This window comes from Apaloderma vittatum, unplaced genomic scaffold (genome assembly GCF_000703405.1).
Source record: "Apaloderma vittatum isolate BGI_N311 unplaced genomic scaffold, ASM70340v1 scaffold2864, whole genome shotgun sequence".
Classification (NCBI taxonomy): Eukaryota; Metazoa; Chordata; class Aves; order Trogoniformes; family Trogonidae; genus Apaloderma; species Apaloderma vittatum.
Genome location: NW_009714190.1, coordinates 22231 through 33670, shown reverse-complemented (window position 1 = coordinate 33670; position 11440 = coordinate 22231). Strand labels below are relative to the sequence as shown.

General features: G+C 36.5%; 1 protein-coding gene across 1 annotated transcript in view; it reads left to right on the top strand.

Annotated features, from left to right (window-relative positions):
• Window positions 1-4670, top strand: part of LOC104273329 (plasma membrane calcium-transporting ATPase 2-like) — a 168156-nt gene extending 163486 nt beyond the window's left edge. Inside the window, 1 exon segment of the mRNA XM_009868638.1 lies at window positions 4359-4670. Coding sequence (XP_009866940.1) covers window positions 4359-4670 — 312 coding nt within the window.
• The last annotated feature ends 6770 nt before the right edge of the window (window positions 4671-11440 follow it).

Sequence of the window (11440 nt, the reverse complement as noted above, 5' to 3'; positions counted from 1 at the left end):
AGCAGGAGAGAGTGAAATAAAAAGAGGTTGTGAGTCTTTAACCTTGAGCCTGAAATGAATGTGAACCAAACACAAGATACTTGGCTTATCTGAAGCCAGGTAAACATTCGAGTATAAGCCCACACACTACCAACCATAATACAGCTGTTGATGCTTAACAGGCCTTGCGTATTTTGCCTAGATTGTTGTATTTAGCAGTGAGATTCTGAACTTCATCTTTTTTTTCTTCTGATGGGAAAAATCTCTAGCATCTAAAATTCTCTCTCTTTTATTTTTCTTGCCTGATGCAGTATAATAAATCTAACTTTCAAGGTGGGATGAAACTGAAGAGTTTTTTCTGTTACAGCTACAGAGAAGAAAGAAGTGGAAACTTATAGCAATGTCAAACATGTCCTGAAGTGTTGTCCCCACAGTCTTTTGTTTAAAAGCAGTTCATTTTTTTTCCTGTTGTCTCCATTACTGTGAGAAAAGGGAGCTGTATCACACTGTTTGTCTTCCCTTGGCATTGTCAGTATCATAAAGAAATATCATTACATGAACTCTACATAGTTCATAATAAACCAACACTTTCTAGGTTCTATCCATCATGGGTATGTCCCTGCTTTTACATGCTGTACAACCATAGCACATTATATGAAGTTCATCCGCTTTATTTTGTCTTCAAAAAAGTAATGTGGGCTTGCTTTGGCAGAGCCCCTAAACTTTTTTACGGCAGATATTAGCTCAAATTTTGAACTGAAGCATGTATTAAAAAAAATTTGTTGCTGTTGGGCCATGTAACTCTGGGTAAAGAATATTTTTTTTCAGTTCTTAGATTAAATATGGTAGTATTATTATATAGAAATTAAAATGCCGCCTTCATGTCCAACAAACTGTCTACCTTTGTTTCTGCTAACATAGTGAAAGAGGCAAGTTTAGTTCCTATAAGCAGTAATTTGATACATAGGTGGACAGACCATGAACAAGATTTTGAATTATAATGCAGAAATTCTGTCACTGAATGAGGGGTGACGCTAAAAAAATAAATGTTTTCTTCTAGATGCCAAGCTAAATACACAAAATTTGAAGTTGGGGAGGGAGTTTCCCCTTTAATGAAAAAATTAAGTAAAAACATATATGCATCTATGAAACTCTTGAGAACTTTTAAGAAAACAAGGTCGTTTTCTACAGCTCTTTTAGTGTGCAGAACTTCTTAGAAAGCTAACTTTATATATTCTCAGCTGTAGGGATTTGCCCAAGTTTGGCCCTTGCATTACCACCACATTCAGAAGACTAAATAGGTATCGGAACTATGAACAAGTAGAGGCTATTCTAGCAATATCTAAATGTTCCTATAGATCTCCAAGAGGCCGTGCCAAAACTTTGCCACAGATCTTCACACAAAGTGATACGACTGCTGGCTGACTGTACATTCTGCAATTATATCTTCAGACTGTTGTGTAAGCAAAGATGATGGTGTAGTGTTTTCCTCCAATGGGTATTAGTTCGAGCAGTCACTGCAGAGTATGAAATTCAGGTCATGGCAGACAGGTTTTCAAAACTGGCTTTCAGATACGTCCTAAATGTATAGTTTTGCCTGAGCTGTGTAAGATGTTAGTCAGTTAGCTAGACTGACTAAAAGCTTGGTGTTAAATGCAAATTAGAAGCTAAAAATTTGTATTAAATGCAATATAGATTCTTTTCCTACTGTGGAACTTGGAGCCTCGTAGATTGACAGTTCCTCCCCTGCTAACCTGTAGAGACTTAAATACAGTTTGTGCAACTTGAAGAAAAACTTTACTTTCATTGGGTTTTACTGGATCTGATCAAGAATATATACCAAGTTGCAAAACTTTTTATTTATGCAGAAATTTACCTTTATCAAAAAGAATCCAGCTGGCAAACAGAACCCAAAACTATGCAATTAAAGGTGGCTGTATTCAAGAGAATGAAGTTATTTTGTTAGTTGATAAGATATAGCAAACAGCTGCAACTGAACGAGATGACTGTTATTTTTATTTTGATAGCAGAACTAATAGGTAGCATTACAGAAAATGTAACCATATCGGCCCATGCATTAAATTAAACATGTTACGAAAAGTTTCTTGATTTAAAATAGGACAGTATAGTAACATGTTTTTAAGATTTCCTTGACAAAACATACTAATTTTTTCATTGTTTAGATAATTACTTTGCACTATAAGATACAAGATAGAAAGGTATAGATAGGGAATTAGTTTGTCACCTCTTCTCCATGAGTTCGAATCCTGTTTGTTCACTACAGAGAACCATCACATAGTGCAACGCAACTCAAATTCAACTCTCATGAAACCCTGGTTTATAATTCCAGGTTGTCAGAGAGGTATTACCTACACTATATGAATGTAGTGTGTAAAATTTATTCTTGTCTTCCTCTTGTCTTGCACGAATGCCAACCTCCTGAAATATTCTAGTATACAAGGATCTGGACGAGCTGTTCTGTGCCAGTCCAGTCCTCTTATTTTGAGCATGGACATAAGCAGTCACATGAACTACTTTTTGTACCGTGCCCTGCTGTTACCAAATGTATGTATAAAGAGAAGGGAGAGTATTTGGACTGGCTGGAGGACGTGTATCTGAAGACAGCATGACTCCTGCTATTAGAATTTTTGAAAGATGATGAATATCCTAATCTAGATAATACGAACAACGACAAAGGTCAAAGAGATCAAAATAGAAGTCAGCCTCCTTTCTCCAACGTGCTGACATTCTGTACAACTTGGACAACTCCAACCACGGGACCACCTAGATCCCACAGCTGCAACACTGACCCCACGTCAGTACTAAAAAGCAGTCTGCCAATTAGAAGAGCAATTAATGCTTTACATATTAGTGGTGTATTAGGCCAACCAATAACATGCAGCATATTCACATGTAAAAAGATACACATGCCAACCACCAAACCATTTCAAATGTGTGTGGAGAAGCTTTCACAAATGCCTGCTTGCACCTTTTCTGCCTCTGCCTGTGTTTTGGTCTCCCCTCTAAGAAACGCTAAAAATTCGCTCATGGACTACATGGAAGTGGAAGGATAGAACTCATAATTAGTCATAAAACATTTGCCAACAGATCACGTTTTGCCATTCTCTTTTTTCCTCTCTGCCCCCTCCCTTCAAAAAAAAAAAGTTATGTTTTTTTCAACAGTAAACCAGCACAAACCTTCACTTCAGGTCACGGGGATATAGCCAGCATCCCTCCCTCTCCCACAGAGGACTTAGTGCTCCTACTCTGCAATGCTCTTCACTCTGCCCCTCTCATTTCCTACTGCGAAAGCAATTTGCACTGTCCCTAATAGTCTCATGGGCCGATGAGCCATGTAGTTATTTTGGCCTGTGTTCTTACTGTCAGGTGGGTCCTGACATCAAATTGACCCCGACATAAGTCAGCAGAACTAGTTTAAAGACTGCATGTATGGCATAAGTTGTGTCACTTTCAGCATTTAACTTTACAATTTTACAACTGAGACACAGAAAATGAAAAAGTTTGCTGTTTATCAGTGTAATTCAATTCAACCCAACAATCGATACATTACTTTCTTACAAGTTTTATATATCTTGAAAAGTTAAATGGCTAGAACAGTGGGTCTATACTCGAGTGTTTACCTCACATATGCATGAAGGAAAAATAAAAGTTGGTTCAACGATACTATGTTCACATTATCCAGGCTTCCAAGTGTAGTTGTTGTGTGCAAGTTATCTCTGTTCATGTGGTAACTGTGAATTTTCTTTTTTTTTTTCCCGTGGTAGCATGATTCCGCTTAGTACTTTGTCTGCTTGGCTTTTTGTGCTCTTGGCTGCATTCATTTAGATTTTGCTTTAAAACATCGATATTACTTACAGTTTGCTCACTTGGCTCCTGTCTGTGTCTCATACGTACCCATCCAACTGTGTCTGTGTTCTGTGCTTTTCTGTTTGTGAAGTGTGATATGTTATGTGTACTGGATTTTAACAATACAAAAGAGACTTTTTTAATTAAAAAAAGCCTTCCTACTTACTCACTGCAAAACTATCAACATGCATGGGTTTACATTTGCATTACAATTAACATGGCTTGTCTTTTACTAGGGATGTACCACACGAGTGGACGTTCGCTTTAACCAGTACTTCCCATCAGTTCTTTGATGGCTTTAAACTTCATTTGTTTTAATATTGCAGTTGATACAGATATTCAAAATGCACATAACTGAGCCACTCGTTTATGCATATAACATCCAGAGACTATGGACTTCAGCTGCCTGCACTGCCCTAACCATATGCTACATTTTTCACAAAGTATTCTCTAACACAGTGTTGCCCTTCGCAGGTGCTACCTCTGATGCCTCTTTCCTTTTCTCCCCCCAGATCCGCGTCGTGAAGGCATTCCGTAGCTCTCTCTATGAAGGTTTAGAAAAACCAGAATCTAGAACCTCTATTCACAACTTTATGACTCATCCTGAATTTAGGATAGAAGATTCCCAGCCCCACATCCCACTCATTGATGACACAGACCTAGAAGAAGACCCTGCTCTCAAGAAAAACTCGAGTCCACCGTCTTCGCTGAACAAGAACAACAGTGCTATCGACAGTGGAATAAATCTTACAACTGATACAAGTAAATCAGCTACCTCTTCTAGTCCAGGAAGCCCAATACATAGCCTGGAGACATCACTTTAGCTGAAAAGGTCACGGCAAAAAAATATTAAAGTAAAATAAAATAAAACCCACAGCAACCGAAATATATAAATATATATTAAAAACATTGCTGGCTGAAAAGCTGTTTGAACTCTTATTCACTCTGAGACAAGTGAATGAATTGTTGATCACAATGGTTTTGGGGAAAGAATGAATGGCTGATTTACATACCCCCCTTGTTCCCTTTCAGAAAAAAACAAAAAAAAAATCTTCCTGCATGAATGTACTGTACACTTCTGGCCCTTCTTTCTCTCTTTTTGTTTCTTTTTGTTTCCTTCATTTTTTTCCTCCTTAAGCAGGAACTGCAGAGGACTTCTTTCTGAGGCTATTTATCCGATTCACTGGTCTGTGAGTTTTTTGAAATGCTTGTGTGGCATGGACTCAATTGTATAGATTAATTTAAATAACTTTTTTGAAGTTGCAAAGCTTAACTTGCACAGTAGATTTGCACCAGTTGGACAGAGGAACTTAAACATTTATGAGACTATATATAGAGATATATACATATAAGTATATACAGAATTAATTATATATATGTATATATCTATCTATATATATATAGTTATATATATATAAAGTTTCTTTGTTGGCATGTTGCCTTGTTTCTGCTCAAATTGCTCTGACTATTTTAACTTATTTATGTCCTAAAAAAGAATGTAATTTGTTTACAAACCTGTAGATAATATCCTTAACTATTTGTAGGTTTAAGAAAGCACTTCCTGCCGAAGTAGTATAAAAGTGGCTCAGCTCAGCTCATTGAAAACGTCTGTAATATCGCACCCTGGATATTTTATTACAACTGTGTTCTGATTTCTGCCTGATTTTTTTTTGTTAAATAATGTAGATACTGCAAGTAAATAACAAAAGAAGCCAAAATATAACACATTGGATGTAGCATTGTGATCCTATATACAGGGAGGTAAAACAGGCTTCCTTTGTTTCAAATAAAAATCAAACCAATCGGGTTCTCTCCTTTTTTTTTTTTCTCCTTCCCTCCAATAATCTGCTTGAATTTGTTTTGGTGCAACATACAGTAATGGAGGCTATTTCATTCTTTAAATGTATGGCAATGGCTTCCAAAAAGATTTTTAGAGAGATACTCTATGAAACTGAGTTGAGTTTATAAATGTAATTTAAAATAAGTTATATTTGGTTTGTCTATATGGAGATAAAACTAATGTTAAAATATTGTGATATATTGTGTTAATCCTTTTCAGTTAATAAATTAGGCAATTATTTCCTTATTACTTGCAAAGTACGGGCTGTTGGCATTTTGGATGAAAATCACTGTAGGTTGTTGCTTTGATTTTTTTTTTAAAGAAAAATATAATTTCTGCACTATTAGGTCTGAATGAAACTTTATTAATTGTATACTGAGATATGCTTTGTGTGATTTTTTTTTTTAACCAAGCTTGTCTTCCTGTAGTCACAAGGTATACTGTATACACAGTAATACATTATTTTACCTTGAGCTCTTTTGAAAACCTGCAGTATGGAGGGTAAAAAGTATTTTTCAAGATGGTAACAGCCCTGATAACTTAAAATTTATGAGCTTATATAATTGCTATGTCAACCACTTGAACGCTAAGCACTTTGTGGATCACAGATTTTTCATAAATAATTTTTGTATTTAATATAAAGTTTGCTTGGAGACTTTTCAGCATATGATCTTTTCCATAACTGTACAGTGCAAAAGACATTTTGAAGTACACAGTTATTTATGCCAGATGTGTTGAAAAACACTCGCAAACTAGCTTGACAAATTGATCTGTTAAGGTGTTACTGATTGTCTTAAAGTTGGCTCATACAGTGGTGCATCTCTGCAGTCACGAGAACTAAACCAAGCCAGAACTCCTCAAAACAAGATTAGACTCATGGCCAAACTGCAGACTGAACTGACTAAAATGTTTTCAGGGTGCATCAAGACTATTCAGCCAGGTAAAGCTCTAATCAGCTTCAATTGCCAGCTTCCGGACTTTTATGTAGAAGCTTGAATGTTTTTGGCTCAACCTCTTAGTTCACTATCTGATCCAAACGTTTCACTGAACAACAAGAACAGGTCTCTGAAGGCGTATACAACTCTCTTTTCAACAGATAGTGTGACCCGTTTCTTAACAGTAAAATGCTAGCATGAAAACATAATTATTTTAGCTAACTCCTAGCAACAGTGATTGAAACTCAGTCAGGATTGTTCTTTGCTTTGTAAATATGGTGATTAACCTTTGTATAACATGTATTGGGTTTCTATGGCCTATTTGGGATATCCAGAAGAAAAAAAAAAGTGTTATCTATTTACAGGGAAGCCTCTAGCTTTGGACTTGAACATCTACAGAAGCTATTAGTACTGGAACAGTTTATTTTCAGCATCTTAACACTGACTGTTTGCCTTTTTGTTTTCAAACACTCCACATATTTTTTCTTGGTTTCATTTTTTTAAAATTTTCCTGTAGGAGTACCCCTCCCTAAGGTACCATTTGCAGACTTGAAAACTGTTAAGCAAATGAACACTGCATTCTGTGTATATATAGTATAACATATATAAACTGAGATGCATAGAAAACCTGGGCTTTTGTGAGCAGAGACTGTGCTTTATGTATATGATAAATGATAGACTTTTTTTTTTTTTAAAGCAGAATAGCTATGACCTTTCAACTACAAGTCGTGCATCACAATTCCTTTCTTTTGTTGCTTGACCTCTCTGTGATGGGAACAATGGATCAGAAACCAAAATGATCAGTTTGTTAAAATTCCCTGCAATATATAAATGCTCGCTCTCTACGTACTGTACTTAGCAGCATGAGATTTGTGGACAACAATACAGTGGTACATTGGCAATCCATCCCACTAGGGGTTATTAATATATGTTCATTCATCTGTTTTTATGAATTTTTTTATCTAGACAATAATTGTAAATAAAGAACTTACTCTGTCTGTTCATTTAATACTATGCAAAAGGTTATGCTTTCTATTGTTATTCTTATTCCTACAGTGTGATGCTGGAATGTTTGTGGTTTCAAAAAAAAAACAAAAAAAAAAAGACAAAAGTAAGTAAAATATGTGATGTAAATTATTTTATAGTTTGAAACAAAATGATAAAGTTTTACTCTTGCTGCTTTCTGTCTAATAGATCTCTCTTGACAGGAGCACAAGTGGAAAATTTAAAGAAATAAATTCACAAAGCAGCATGAACAATAATGGTCTGAACGTAACAGCTTTCTTTATTTTTCACCTGAAGTCATTAGCTCCGGATTCCCACTGGGATACATTAATGTAAAGGTGTATGTAAGTCTTCTGGATTGGCAGTAAGAAGCCTGCTCACCAGCCCGCGCTTACACTGTCCTTACACCCAGGCAAGGAGTCAGCCCCGAGTGCTTCTCGTTCCTGCCTGCTAGTGGGTCAGTGTGACGCGGGAGAGGGAGCTCAGCCCGCGCTGTGCTGGGGCAGTGCTGGCAGTGGCTGACGCAGATGCTGCGGTGAAGTTGTCTGATATTACTAAACACAGAATCAGCAAAACGGATGAAGCCCCTCTGAGTTTGCTTTGGAAACACTTAGTGTCATCTTGGTCCTAAGACCAACAGGCAGCAAAGTGTGTTTTCCTGTCACTTTGGCCCGTAGGGCGTAGCTCTCCATTTATATGCATTACTCATCTGTTTCCCCCTCTGCCCCAAACAAAAATGATCTCTGAAACTTTCCAGATCTTGAGAGTTCAGGCAGGACTCATCTCCTGTCACTTAAGACCTCAAAAACTGTGCATGTGCAGTGTGAGGGCAAGATTAGGGAATTCCCATTCTGGTGCTCAGATCCTCAGCACAGAAGTTCCTTCTTTTTTTTTTCAGCTTAGACTAATGCAGTTGTTCCATAAACTGCAATACAGCCCGTGATCATACGGTATTATTGCAGTAGCAACCACGAGGTTTAGAAGTTAACCAAACAGACATACCAGGTTGAACTTCTCACGCAAGGTGTGAGGTGAGTAACTGTCATATAATCTCATTTTTAGAGGTAAAATGCTTCAAAATAAAATTTTTCCTGTCTTCTCACCTAGATTTCAAGCTTTTACCCACAAATTCTATATTACAGGAAATATTTGAAAGCAGACAAAACTACAATGAAATAGTATTACACTGGAAGAAAAGTTGCCAAAAAATAAAAATGCATTCAGCACAGTAAATTCAAAAAACCCTACAGAAAACAGATGTTAGTTAGACAGCAGATTTCTTGATTTAATTGAGCTTTCAAGCTACTTTGCAAGTAAATTGTTTTCTGCTTTGATTTTGTGAGCTCAGTCTAGGTACCAATCTGAAAATTACTTTCTTGTACTCCACTGTCACTCATTTACCGCCTCTCTGCACATAACTTTCTTTACAGCCTTAGTCCAAGTGCTTTTGGCAGGACTCTTCATCTCTGCCAAAACGTATGCTGTGTTGAGGTGTTAGTAAGAAAAGTAGACTGGGATTGTTCAGTACGATTTAAACACTGTGCATGTTAAGCTTCTGTCAGCTTCAGAGCTCTATTTCATGAGTTGCACTTCATTTCAAGAATGTAAAATACTTTCGTAGCACTGCATAGATGTGAGTTGTGCCTGTAAATTTAGAACAATAACGGGGAGGAAAAACACTAGCTTCTGATTCTTTACATCAAATTGAAGATTCAGAAAGGCGAATAATAGTATTTTAAGTTATTAGTCCATGAGGGCGAACTGATAGCCTAAGTCAAAATAAGAATGGTAGGTTTAATTCTTGTTAATTCGTCTTTTATCTACAAGAAATACACTGCTAAGAAGATGACAGTAGTCATGCATGCCTAGAAAAATCAGGTGCTGCTTATGTATGCTGATGCTATGCTAAATGTCACTCTGTGTATTTCTCATGAGATGCTGTACTGATAAGGAATGGGGGAAATGGTTCATAAATAGTGGATGAATTAGAGACAAAAAGAGAAGATCAGGGAGAAAGAGGATGAAAATGCAGGGGCATATATATTTCAATATATACTGAAATTAAATAAAATCTTAATTGCTTCTTCTTGACTTGATCTTGGCATTGGGTTCCAACATTAAGAGATACTCAAATAATATTTTCTGTCTACCAGCCTTTTCCAACTAAAATTTAAATTCCTGAATAAGCTGAGCTTCCCAAAGTGAGGTCTAGACTTCCACCTGGAAAACACTGATCTACGAAACTACTGCTCAGCTGTTACCTTAAACCTGACATCTGTCTGACGAGAAGGTTGGCCAGAAGCACGTGATCTCCAGCATCCCCTTCCAAGCTAATTTTCTTCCATTATTCTATGATACAAAAATAAATGACACAATTTGTGGTATTGCTTTACTTCAGTGTAGTAGCACACTACTCACAGGCTGTGAGAGGACCAGGGTTCAACACTTTAAACTTTCTATCGGTATTACAGTATCATAGTGGCTTTTGAGAAACCACGTAAAGGTAAGCAACAGACATTTCTTATCTATGTTTGTATTCCTGCAAGTGTGAGACATTGACATAGTAAAACATAATAATAAAAACTACAGACTAAAATTCATTCATATCCCAGATTAGAACTGGGTGTCACACGTCATTTGCCCTGGATTATAAACTACAATCCATATTTCTAATTTTGTTAGGACATGAAATCCGTTCGGGTAATGCTCAGTTTTGTTCACCAACACATTATTACAAGAGGTCCTAAGTAAAACAGAGAAGTGTCTGATTTTGGTTTTTCTTTTTACAAACGTGTATGAACAGGCATATTGTGATCTAACCTGATGGAAACTGAAGTTATTAAACAAGGCAGACTTGTGTTGAAAAACACAAATCAAAGGAACTATTTACAACAACACTTCCATATGTTCGAATAAATTTTGATTGTCTGTGTATCTGGGAGGACGTTTGCCTGGTGCCAGCTGAAGTGTTAAATTCCAGTCAAGGGAATGTACTTCTCCACTTACTCTGTCTATGATGGGTGTGTTCACTTCTCAAGAAATAGAAAAATCTCCTTCCACCCCTTGTGTGTGTGTGCATTTAAGAATCATTAGGGGTTGAGCTGGTATAAGCAGTGTTAGTGCATAGCCAATGCAGTTAATTCTTACAAGATATTCTATGGTTATGAGAACTAGAAAAAAGACATTTAGCTTTTTTGGAAAAAAAAATTCCATAAAATGTTTATGTCATTTCTTTAAGGTGACCATATTTATATCTGTAAAGCCTCTTGGTGCTTTCATCAGCGAGTTATTTAAAATTGCTTCAAGTTCAAGTTTCACAAGAAGCATTTTAAATCATTTTCTAAAAAGATTAAATAAGTATTATTTGATGACAAATCACATGAGTAACATAACAGTAATTTTTCATCAAAGCATGTCAACCAGAAAAGCTTTCTTATGCCTACTTTGCATGGGTATAATTAAATCTAATTGTTAATTTGACCCGTGTTTGGAATTCCGTTACAGAAGACAAAGATTACAGGAGTTACAGAGCATGTCTACCTGTCATTGTGCACATAAATAGTGTTTCATGTTTGGCAAGTAACTGAATCAAATAGAATGTTTTCTGTCACAAATGAATATGCCAAATGCCTAACATGATTACTTAGCTACCTATGATAAACTTGCTATTCCACCAGAAAGCAGCATGCACTCCCTTATGTGCTAGTGCTTATGTAATTACATGGTCTGGAACAAGCTGCTTATCTACTTCTTTTTTTATTGTTCCTGGATAATTTCAGTTGTTTTGTAGCCAATTCCCTGACCGGTCTCACCA